General features: G+C 50.9%; 2 protein-coding genes across 2 annotated transcripts in view; both read left to right on the forward strand.

Moving 5' to 3' along the window:
• Window positions 1-330: 330 nt before the first annotated feature.
• On the forward strand, window positions 331-3,324 carry ARPC5 (actin related protein 2/3 complex, subunit 5, 16kDa; the record flags this gene model as incomplete). The annotated part of the gene is made up of 3 exons (XM_010157383.1): window positions 331-411; window positions 2,186-2,362; window positions 2,891-3,324. Coding segments are annotated over 3 exons (321 nt in total), but the record flags the coding sequence as incomplete, so codon positions are not given.
• Window positions 3,325-8,555: 5,231 nt separating this feature from the next.
• Window positions 8,556-11,748, forward strand: part of NCF2 (neutrophil cytosolic factor 2) — a 10,308-nt gene continuing 7,115 nt past the window's right edge. The window contains exons 1-6 of the mRNA XM_010157384.1: window positions 8,556-8,734; window positions 9,254-9,336; window positions 9,640-9,748; window positions 9,940-10,074; window positions 10,431-10,538; window positions 11,635-11,694. Of these exons, the coding sequence (XP_010155686.1) occupies window positions 8,561-8,734; window positions 9,254-9,336; window positions 9,640-9,748; window positions 9,940-10,074; window positions 10,431-10,538; window positions 11,635-11,694 (669 nt within the window). The 5' untranslated portion in view covers window positions 8,556-8,560. The remainder of the gene's footprint in view (window positions 8,735-9,253; window positions 9,337-9,639; window positions 9,749-9,939; window positions 10,075-10,430; window positions 10,539-11,634; window positions 11,695-11,748) is intronic.

Here is an 11,748-nt window from a genome sequence, read left to right on the forward strand (position 1 = left end):
GGGAGATGGAGGTGCCGGGCTGGCTGTTTCCGAGGTGCAAATTGCACAAGCGATGGAGAAAAAATTTCTTTTACTCGCATCCTCGCCCAAGGAAGGGCCTAAGAGGTATTCTCCAATACCGGAACTGTACAGCTTCCTGTTGGTGCTGCTCCTTCCTTAAATGGCCTGATAATTGTTACCTTACGCTGTCATCTGTGCTGTCTGTTGGGGGAATCGGGGTCGTCACTGAACCTTAAGTATCTTCAGTCAACACACGAGCCAGCTGCCGATGTCGCTGCCCTGGAGCTGGTTCTGTTGCTTTCCAAAGGCTTGGTGTCTGGTCCTTAACCATCTGGCACAGGGAACATGATGGCTGCGCTACAGGCGGCTCTGAAGAACCCTCCTATCAACACAAAGAACCAGGCGGTGAAGGTGAGATAATACCTAATTCATGGGTTACTCCTTAAAAATCCTTTCTTCTTCTACAGCCCCTACCCCACCAGTACTGCCAGGTGTGCTTTGAGGAAGCTGGCTTTAGCATATTCCCTGATGTCAAAGCATCTGTGACCTCTGCTGTTTTAATCTTGCTCAAAATACCATAGCTCGGCTGTCACCTGCCCACGTACCTTTAACTTGGTGCTAGTTCAGGTTTTGCGTGTTCTTGGTGCCTTGGTTGCCCATTGTGTGCCCTGGCTAACTCCACACATCACCAGGTGCCCGTGCCCGATCCAGACCTGGCAGCACGTAGGTGCGATCCGCTGAATGATAATCCCATCCACAGCTGCGGCAGCCACCTCTGTCCCATGAGGCGCTGCTGGCACAGCCAGGCTGTGCACCTACAGAAAAGGAAGAAGTGATGGTTATCGCACCCGGTCAGAATGAAGCTGTTAAAACCTCAGAAAACACAAGCACCCCCCCTGTGACAGAACATAGCAGCCCGCTGCGTGCACGTATTTCTGAGTCTCCCCAGAATAAACCTTGAATGGTTCGTGACTGCAGGGGTGAAGGGAAAAGGCAGATAAGGCATGGGACTACCCAGACGGGGAGCGCCTGCAGAGCTCTGTTCTGCCTGCTTGAGAAGAGTCCCATGGGCACCCTTCCGTGCTGCTCTGGTTCCAGGCTGTCCTCACCAGGCCACCGGTGGGATCTTTTCTCCTAGCCCCAGCCCCTTCCTGTCGGGTTTCACAGGGATTTGGGAAGCAGCTGTTCGTTACAGGTATGAGAGACTGAACAGCTTTGTCCTCACTGTGATGACTTGTTTCCAGTGGCTCTGTGTTGATGGATTTAAGAATACATTGTGAAGGCAGTGGAACTGAAGAGGGCAGAGTGACTGAGTTTTAATGTTTGGCTTCCCTTTAATTGGTCTCATGAAACTTTTATGCTTTTACTTAATAGTTCTTCACGTGAGAAATCTCGCTAAGGCAAGCGGCTGTGGGGTATTAAATTGAATGGGAAAACAAATTTCTGAAGAAGGAAGCTGCTTGACTTATTTGTATAATGGCATTATTCAAAGTCCAACAAACTCAAGGCCTTTTTAATCCTCCCTCAGTGATGAACAGACAGGAAAACCTGCTTTTTTGCTGATGACATGGCTAACCTGCTGCTGTAATTGTGCACGTTCCTGGGCCTGAAGTGATCGCCAAGATCAACTAGCAAATCGTTACAAATGCAAAACATTAATGGTGCCAGTTTGCAGTCTGTGTGCCTGGGACAGAAGTTGACTGTTTTGAAAAGGTGTGTTTTCCAGCAGTCACCTCTTCCAGGCTGCAGATGGCATTTCCACAAATGTGATAGTTGTGTCTCATTAAACAGTACAAAGCGTGGAAAAGGCTCTAGTGGCAAGGGAGGCCAGTCAAATACTTAATTCTTAGAATTCTTTTGGAACTTGCCAGACCTTGAGTTTCAATATAAACATGTTGTATTTAGCTGTGACCCCATTTACTAGGTGGAGAATGGCAAACACAAGCAGAGCCAGACCACCTAGGGCAAGGTATGACAAATGCGTTGAACTCCTCTACGCTGCTTGGCACTGGGGGGACCTACCCGTCATACATTGTTATCACAAGCTTTGGCACAAACTACCCTGATCAAACCCATTTTAGAATTGTTTTTAAAAACCTACTTTTGTTTGTGGGAGAGATGAGTAATATCTGAACGCACCGTATATGGAAGTGAACGTACCTCTGCCTTCCTTATTTGCTGACAGGACCGTGCAGAAAGTATTGTCCTGAAGGTTCTCATCTCTTTCAAAGCCAACGATATTGAGAAGGCGGTGCAGTCGCTGGACAAGAACGGCGTCGACCTGCTAATGAAGTACATCTACAAAGGCTTTGAGAGCCCCTCTGACAACAGCAGCGCGGTGCTCCTGCAGTGGCACGAAAAGGTGCGTTTATGGGGTGTGCTCTGGCCTGGGTTATCCATGCTAGCCACTTCTCGGGTCCAGGTCATGCTCAGGGAGCCTGGTAAGAGCTGCCTTTCTGTCTGGTAAAACTGCAGTGCTGTATTTCACACGGTGAGGAGGGTGCGGTCCCGCAAGCTCACGGTGTAGTTGTATCATGTGCCTACTTCTTCTGATCCCTTGGGTAAAGATGCTACAGTTAAAATCTAGTTTTTTATCAGACTGAGGCTAAAAGAATGGTTCAATCCAGCAATTCAAGCAGATGGAAGTAGAATTTCCTTCCTAGAGGGAAGCAAACTTGCGTATGCAGAGAAATAAAAGTTTGTTAAATCACTGTCTTCAAGGCAAATGTGATCATCCTTTCCTGGCACCCTGAATGTGAGCGTTCTGTTTTCAGTGTAAAGAACAGGGAGATGCTCATTTGAAATGCGGTCAGGAAGCCTTTCCCGTCAGTAGTTGTTTCAGCCCGTAGCTACCTTGACCTGGTGTTAATTGCAGTGTTTCTCTTCTCAGGCCCTGGCTGCTGGAGGAGTAGGGTCCATTGTCCGCGTTCTGACTGCCAGGAAAACGGTTTAAATCCAGCAGCAAGTGGTTGTCTGCCATCCACGGCATGGGAAGTGCTGATACAAATCCCAAACCACCAAATACCGTTGCTGCCCTGTGGGCAGTGCCTTGTCTCTCAGCTTGCCTTCTCGCTGCTTCTTTCGTATGTGACAAATAATGCATGTTGTGATCTCTTCTTTTGTTAAATTCTGGAAAATGATGAAGGTGCAATTTTATTTCTAACAGGAATATTTGGTACTCGTGAACACTTCAGTGACACGTATAGTGACATCTGCAACTCTGTGTTTAGGATGATTTGCATTTGTGTATAAGTATGGCAGACTTGGACCTGACTTTCCAAGCAGATGCTGAGGGATTTAGGGCAATGTCTTAATTCTTTTCGCTAGCCAAACAGTCTTTTGATGTAAGGTCTGTATTTGAGAAGTGGGGCAGCTATTAATATAGGACCACATTTCCTTTGGTCAGCCTCTGAACCTGCAGCCGTGAATAGGACAGAAAGCAAAGGCTCCATTCCACCCTGATTAGCATTCCAGAGAGCTGAGTGTTTTCCTTAACCTCACATCTCACGGCCTGTTCAGGTTCCTTGTGATCAGTCAAATGCTGGCTCTGCCGGGGGAAAGTCACAACGGGATGAAGTTGTCTATCACGGAGTTTGCATGATAGAATTTAAAAGGTTGATGGTCTGTTTACGCTGGAACCCAACCCAGTGAACTCTCTTATTTTGGGGAGCAAAGATCCTGAAGAGAAGAAAAAGCAGCTTTCATATAACAAATGACGTTTCATCAACTTGAAAGGGCTTTGATTTTGTCAAGCGTAACATGGTGGATGTCTGGGGTCATCTGAAGATGCATACTGGTATCCACGCCATCCCTGCAAAGCTCCCAGGTTTTGTTTTCTGGGTGGGTAGGGTCTTAACAGGTACCAGACTGTTCACATTCCTGATGTACTGGGCCACCAGGTATTAGCTAGTGGGCAAAGCAGGTTCCAGAATAAAGAAGAGTACTTCAGAAAGAATTAGGAAAGCCCAGGGCATCCCAGACCACGGGTCGCTGTAGAAGATTCAGGGCCAAGACTGAAATAACGTGTTTTATTTTCACCATTTTATTGCGGTTCAGTTGTGTAAAACTGTTGGGGAACTTGTGAAATCTTTGCTGTTTTTTGATATTTGCTTTTTTTGTAATAATAATAAAGACCAGACTAAATCGTCACTGAATGTTTACTTGCTGTCTGAAATGCCTTGAAGTTAGCTGTTTGGCTGGCTGTTTTCAGCAGGCTGCTAGCCAAGGACAGACAAGAGTAGAAGAGCAAACCCTAAGGCTTCTCCCCTCCGTTATTTTCCCAGATAGGCTTGCTTTCTCACTGTTATTTGTACCTGTGCACAACGGCAGTTCACGCACAGCTTCATCCAGCTAGAAAATCTGATTATTTCAGTGAGATAGATGAACAGGAAGAAACGTTCCAAACTAAGACTGCTAGAGATGTCTCTGCCTGTGCTGAAATTGTAGCCAGAGAGCAACATCATCCCAACCCTTCATGTTAGGTGCTTTCTCAAGAGCAAAAGAAGGAAAAGGGTGATGGCCTAGCCAGGTGGTTGTGTAGAGCAACACTCCTGATTTTGCAGTTGGGCTTTTGTTAGTCTTTCTGCCTGACCCAGCCCCAAGAGATTAAGCATTTAATGGCACACGTACCAAGCTCGGACTTCTGAAGGACCTGGTCCTGCACACCCCGACATCTGGACATCCGTCCGTTACCCAAGGCAGAGCTTCGGAAAGGCAGAGCTAGTGCCTTCAGATGGCTCAAACCGAAGCTGTCCTGATGCACCCTGTTCACTCAGCACTCGATAAGAAGACAGCCTCAGTAATAACCCTTTTTCTTCTGTCCCTCCTCCCTCAGTTTCCCCAGGACAGTCCAGGCCCTGCGCAGCCACCTCGTGTTGACGCGGGTAGGCAGCCGTGCGTCGCAGCCGTGCCTTTCCACGCAGGGCGGCAGAGCCCCCCGACCCGCTCCCTGCAAGGGGCTCGCCCCCCAGTATCCTCAGCACAGACAGAAATGGGTGTGGTTACCCTGCTTGCCCCTCAATGTTTGGTACCTTCCTTCTGAGGATGCTTTTTCTCATTTAACAACTTCTCCGGCACACAGGCACAACAGGAGGCACTGGCCATGCCAAGTGGAAGACCTGGCCTGGCTGCAGAGAGCACAGAAAACATCCAGGTTTCAACCATACATACAGAAGCCTCAGGCTCACGGCCACATGCAGCAATGGCTCTGTCCTGACGGCTCTCCCAGGGACTGGGGCTTCTCTGTTTCCTTCCATCAATCCAAACTTGGTTAAGACACCAATTAATCTTCATTAAAAAAAAAAAAAAAAAGCAGCTGTAATCCCAGATAAGTGAAAAAATATTTTCCAGAACAGCTGGTGAAAAGCAGGTCAGCTGCCTCTAGGTGGCATTAGGTAAACAAAGGTCACACCAAGAGCAATTTTGGAGGTTTTCCCCTCGTGCTAGGCAGTCATGTGTTTGGAAACCTTTACAAAGCATATTCATCTTCCACATCTGCCCCCAGGGATGTGCTAAAAGACATGCACCAATGTGGGGGTAGTAGAGCAAGACTTGCAGGAAGGCATGTCTTCTGTTAACTGATTGACAGGAAGGTAAAAACTAAGTCTAGTGTGAAAAAAGAAGTTTACCTCTTTCCTCCAAATCCTGCTTTGTTCGTACTCACGAACCATACAAATACCACGACACGGAGCAAGGCCCAGCTGTGCTAAAGAGTGACCAATGGATGCCGCATTCACCCTACGCCAGGGCCACCAGCAGCCGAGTGAGTCCAGAGCACCGTTACATCCTCGAGCACCAGCACTGCTGGCAAAGCGGAGCCCGAGCGTGGTATCCCCAGCAGGCACATGGCCCCGAGTGCTGCCGGCACAGCCAAAATCCACCAGCATGGCATTAAATGCTCCAGCAGCGAAGTCCAGGGATGGGACCAGCCCATAAGATGGAGAGGATGAGCCATCTCCAACCAGCAGCCGTCCCACAGCAGCTGGGGCTGGTGGAGGCCTCGGCTCTTGGCCCTGAACACCACTTGTCCTCACTCACCATGGCAGAGCGGCCCTTTCCACACAGCCAGGCAGAGGTGGGGGGTTGTTCCTCCTTTGAGTAGTATGGCACAACTGGTTTCTAAGAGGAAAACAGAAAGATGGGCAGGGAAGAAAAAACAAAATCCCTGAACAATTTCATTTTGCAGTGAATTTTCCCTTACTATTAGAAGGAAGCCTTCCGTGATAAATGTGCGCAGGGTGGAGTGGCCGCAGGGGATAGGTGTTTGCAGAGCTCTGCTAAGAAGCCTCCGTGTTTCCAAGGCTTTCTTGCAAACCCCTCGCAGCTGCCTTTGGCCGGAGCGTGTGGCAACGGCACCTTAGCAGTTACATCCTGCTTTTGTAACAGCTGAGAGAAACTGCTGTCCTCCTGCTGCCCGGAGCTGCAGCCCTTGCCAAGCCCTGGGCTCCGAGTCATCCGTCACTTGGCCCGGGAGTTCCCGTGGGCTCCTGCGACTGTTAAGGGAGCGAGCCAAAGCAACTCGGGTGCTGTGCAGCGAGCACTCAGACCTGCCCTCCAGGGAAGGCGCTGGACACGGTCTCCTCCACTCCTCCTGCACCACAGTTCTCCTGAACAAGGTCGATCCCCTAGGTCTTTCCTCATGCGTAATGTTTTCTAGTGCTCGGATCAGTCTTTTTTTTGGGTCTCCTCGCCAGAAGTGATGATAAACTCCTGCATACTGTTCCTGTATGAGTTTAAAAATTACTACTGCACCCTAGCTGGATTTTGGGCATTTCTATGTATTTCTGACCCATCTCTTCGCGATCTGTGTTTGTGCTAGATTCCAGGAATCTCCCATGGGAGGTGTCACCATCTGTTACTCACTTCCTCTTGGAAGTTACCATAGAAGAGAGGTTTGCCTACTAAATCAACTTGTTAAAAGAAAGGGAAATGAGATTCACTAGAAGGGCTGTGTTTATCACAGCTGTGAAGTTGCTTGAACGTGACATTAAATATAACCAAGCAGAATGATAGCTGCCCCAAGTGTTTGCTGCGCTTGCACCTGTCAGATCTGTTTCTGCTAAATGCAAGAAAAAAGCCCCAACGCTTGTCACAGGGGTGGGTCTCGCATGCTCCTCCAGCCCCCCTTGTACCAGTTTTGGTATCAACATGACCCTACCAGTGTGCCCATTCAGATAATTAAACGAGCAGAAAATTACGATAAGGTGAACCATTTCCTGTGAGATGGGGTCTCCCATTCCTCAAACGAACGAGGAAAGGTGTCTCCGAGGGGCATTTTCACACTCACCATGTTATTCCCATCCCTCCCCTTCAGCATCACTTTGGCTGGATGCATTTCCCTCTACTTTCCTGGAGGTCAGTCTCCATAGGAAGGCCATGGGAGCACAGAGGGATGCCGAGGGCACACTTGGAACTGGAGGAGCAAAGAGAGGTTCAGGGATGCGCTGGGTCCTACTGGGGATTTGAAAACCAAATCCTTGCTCTTCAGCAGCTCAGGTTTCTTCCTGAGCAGAAGTCAAAGAAAAGCCTCCTCCAACAACAGTCTCCCTCCTGTTGTTGCCCTTATGTAATCCGCTGGGGAAGTGTGAGTAAACGCGTGAGGGCCAGGTCTTACTGACATATTTTAAGCCCTTACAAAATACACATTGCATCGCAAATGTAGTAGATGAGGCAAAGGCAAAATAGTTACAAAACAACTAAGAAACCACGTGTGGAGCACGCAGCTCCAATCTGAGTCAGTGGGTCAGATCCCTGCCGTGGCTGCCTTTGCACTGCCTCGTGCTCACCTTCCCCCCGTCCTCCCAGCAGCGTTCCAGAGCCAGATTCCACTGTTGGCCATAGAACACCTTGACAGAAGCGATGTTGGGCTGAGCGCGAGTTACCCTCGCTGCTGCCACGGCCGCTGCCCCCCGAACCCCCATCCTTGGGCAGCTCCGCACACCCCCAGCCGCAGAGCTCCTCACCGGGGCGACCTGGTGAGGTCAGGCAGGGTAAAAGGTTTCCCAGGCGGTGCCTTGGGCTGTACTTCACCCTCCCCGGCTTGGGCAGGCTGGCAGGACAGTGCCAGCCCCGCTGCAGGCAGCCGTGCCTGCCGGGAGATGCCTACAGGAACCGTTTAGCAACCACCTCCCTTGAGGACCATGTTTTGGAGAGCACAAGGGGCTCCCCGCCCTGTGGCTCTGGAACCCTACATTTGACCTGATCGCCCAGCAGACAAAATCCACAGCTTTTCATTAAAAACCCAGAGAAGCAAAACCCGAAGAGCTGAGGAGTGGCTGCCGGAGAGGACCCGGCCCGCGATGCGTGGTACAACCCGTGGCAGCTCCGCACGGAAACCCGCTGCGGTGCAGCAATCTCTGCCCCGCTTCCCCATCCTGGGGCTGCGTTTGACTGACGCAAGCGAGGCCACTTCCTGCGACACGGTTTGCGACACGGCAGCGGGGAAGGCAGAAGTACAGGCAGAAGGGAGCCAGAGAGGCCGAGCAGCGCCGAGAGGAAGGACAAGGAGGGGGACGAGACCCACCACACTGCCAGAGACCCCACGTCCCACTCCCAGTGCACCATGTCCCTGGTGGAGACGATCCGGCTGTGGCAAGAAGGGGTGTGTGCAGCGGACGGGAAGGAGTGGAGGGCAGCCCTGGATGCTTTCACAGCCGTCCAGAACCCCCCTGCCAAAATCTGCTTTAACATCGGCTGCATCCACCTTGTTCTGGGGAAGCTGCCCGAGGCGGAGGAGGTAAGGTCCAGCCCTGAATGGTCGCTACCCTGCACGCAGGTGTCGGTGAGTTTGCACACAGACCCGACAGACAGCTGGACGCGGTGGGGAAGGGAGGAATTAACAGCCACAGTCTGCTAAGGGTAGGATTTAGGGCCTTTTGAAGCTGGGATAAAGCTTAACGCCCCTGGGCTGTTCTTGCTGAACCTGTTTTCTCAATGAATCAGGGGTGAAGCAGCAGAAGAGGTGCAGGGCTTGCTGCTTGTGCTTCCTCACTCCCAGAAGTGACCGCAGAGGCACTAAGCTGCCGAGGAAGTGGTGGCTGATGGTTCCAGCTTAAAAAACTTAGGAGCCTGGTACAGGCTCCACTACCCTGTGCCCAGCGTTGCCGGGAGATGTAGCCCACAAAGCCCAGCTTGAGCTCTTGGCTAAAGCAGGACAGGTTTAACTACTCTGTGTCCTCAGTTCTTAAAGTTTTGGGCTGGTGTGTTTTTTTTTTTTCTCTCATCCCTTTTTTGCTCCACTCCTACCTCCATGCAGGCGTTCACTCGGAGCATTGGCTGTGACAAGCACCTGGCCGTGGCTTATTTCCAGCGGGCAACCGTGTTTTACCGAAGGCAGAAGTGAGTGGAAGGGTTTAAAGTTTCCTTTTTTTGCTGCTTGCAGAGATGCCAGCCTTTGGCTGAGGAAAGTCCCAGGCAGGCTGGTACCCCAGGGGCCAGACTGCAACCCCTCGAGGTAGAACAGCAGCATAGTCTTGGGATTAACACCAGCCTTGGAGCATCTCCCCTTCTCCCCTGGCGTGGCCAAAAACACTTCAAGGAGATAGGAGAGACCCAACTAAACTCACACAAGTTTAAGTAAAGACTTAGAGGCTGGCAGATTGCCACCACGAGGTGGTGATGCCCTTGTCCTCTGCTCCACAGCCATGAAAAGGCCATTGAGGATTTCAAAGAGGCACTGGCCCAGCTGCGAGGTAACCAGCTCATCGACTACAAGATCCTGGGGTTGCGGTACCGGCTCTTTGCTTGTGAGGTGAGGAAGGCCTGACCGGCAGTTTTGATCCCAAAGGTCTGTTCACCAGCTCAAAAGAATCTAAGGAGAAAACAACCGACCTCTCCACGCCTTGCAAAAAAGCTGGTGCAGTGCCACTGCCTGCTGCCCTCCCTCCTGGCAATGGAGGGAGTTCTAGAGAGCTCATTTCCTTGCTCCCACCCCTCCGGCAGATACTCTATAACATCGCGCTGGTGTACGCCACGACGGAGGACTGGAAGAAAGCTGAGGAATACCTGACGCTGGCCGTGAGCATGAAGAGCGAGCCCCAGCACAACAAGATTGAGAGGGCGATGGACGCCATCCTGGTGAGGAAGAGCAAGTCTTACAGCCACCGTGTTTGCTCACGGCAGCCCCGCAAGGAGGACGGTGGAAAATCCCAGTGACAGAGAAGCCACCTTTTAGCTATGGCTTTAGCAGAGAGGGCTGAGCAAAATGTGGGCGTCGTACTGAGGCACAGGCTGGTGGGAAGAGCTTTGAGTCACTGGGGAAGCAGGGATAGGAAGAACAGGCTAAACAGACCATGTCAGGGCTGGGGTCGGGCTGTCACGGTGGTGTTTTGACTTTACGGAGCAAGACCTTAACCCCAGAGATAGAAGGAAGGGGCCAGCAAAGCAGCCCCTGCTCTCACTCTGAAGAGTGATAAGACTTCTCTGTGCTACAGAAGCAGAAGCTCTGCGAGCTGGTGGCCATTCCAGCGGGAAAGCTGTTTAGACCAAACGAAAAGCAAGTGGCTCAGCTGGAGAAGAAGGACTACCTGGGAAAGGCTATGGTAAGAAAGAAGTGTGTTATTTACTCAGGTCAAGCCTGCGGATTGAAGGGAGCTGCATTCTCTCTCCACCCCCCCTGCGCTGCTGCCTGGTGGGCCGCTGAATATATGGGGCTGGCTTGGGCCTCAGGGATCTCCCCAGGCGTGGAAGGAGAGATGGCACACAGGGTTCTCACAGGGTGGCTGTAGGAACAGAGGACCTAAAATCACATTTCTGCAGAGCATGGCCTATTTTCAGTTTCTCTCCTTAGCAAGACATGAGGGACAGTCAGTCAGCAACGGGCTGGAAAGGTCCCACTGGAGCTTCAGCTCGAGCCAAGATTTTGTTTAGGGAGGGGGAAAAAAAAAAAAAGAAGAAGAAGAAAGCAGCTATTTAAAATCTGGCACCCAGAAATGACCCCCAGTTCTTCCCCTGCTCTGTTTGAAAAGGGTTTTTCAGCTCAGATAAGTGAGAAAGCTTGTCTCCCACGAGTGCAAAATCCAAGCACTGGAATACTGGGATATACCCCATGGGCTCAGGCCCTGGGAGGACCCACCAGCCTTGCAGGCACTAGGGAACTGGACAACCAAGAGCCAAGTAGCTTCTTGGTTGTCAGGGGATCCTCAGAAACTGGCACACAGACATTCATGAAGTTTCTAAACAATGTTTAAAGTTGCCTGTAGGAGGTAGGGGCTACAGTTGGACATTCCAAGCTGGATGAGGCTTTGAGCAACCTGGTCTAGTGGAAGGTGTCCCTGCCCATGGCAGGGGGGTTGGAACTAGATGATCTTTAAGATCCCTTCCAACCCAAACCATTCTGTGATTCTATGATGATTTTTACTCCCTTCAACATTTGTTGTTAAAATATAAACGGAAACTTTTAGGTTATCATGACTAACGGCAGAAATGGTGGGGCTGAGACCCCAGATCTTGCCACAGCTGAGAGGTGAGTTTTGGTGCCAGAACCACTCAGCCTCTAGTGAAAGACGCTTCGCCTAAAATCACAGTCCCTCTTGAACCCAAATCATCCTGAGGAGCTTGGCTTGGCCAACAGCAAAGGAGGAGGGCAGAGAGAGGTCTACAAGCACCAAGTCACTACCTGTCTGTCTTTGGCTCTAGGTGGTGGCATCCGTGGTGGACAAGGATGATTTTTCAGGATTTGCTCCACTCCAACCACAGGTAAGGCACCACTGGTGAACAGCATCCTCCACAGAAGTTAAGCACGACATGGGG

The sequence above is a fragment of the Eurypyga helias genome, unplaced genomic scaffold (assembly GCF_000690775.1).
Source record: "Eurypyga helias isolate BGI_N326 unplaced genomic scaffold, ASM69077v1 scaffold2758, whole genome shotgun sequence".
Classification (NCBI taxonomy): Eukaryota; Metazoa; Chordata; class Aves; order Eurypygiformes; family Eurypygidae; genus Eurypyga; species Eurypyga helias.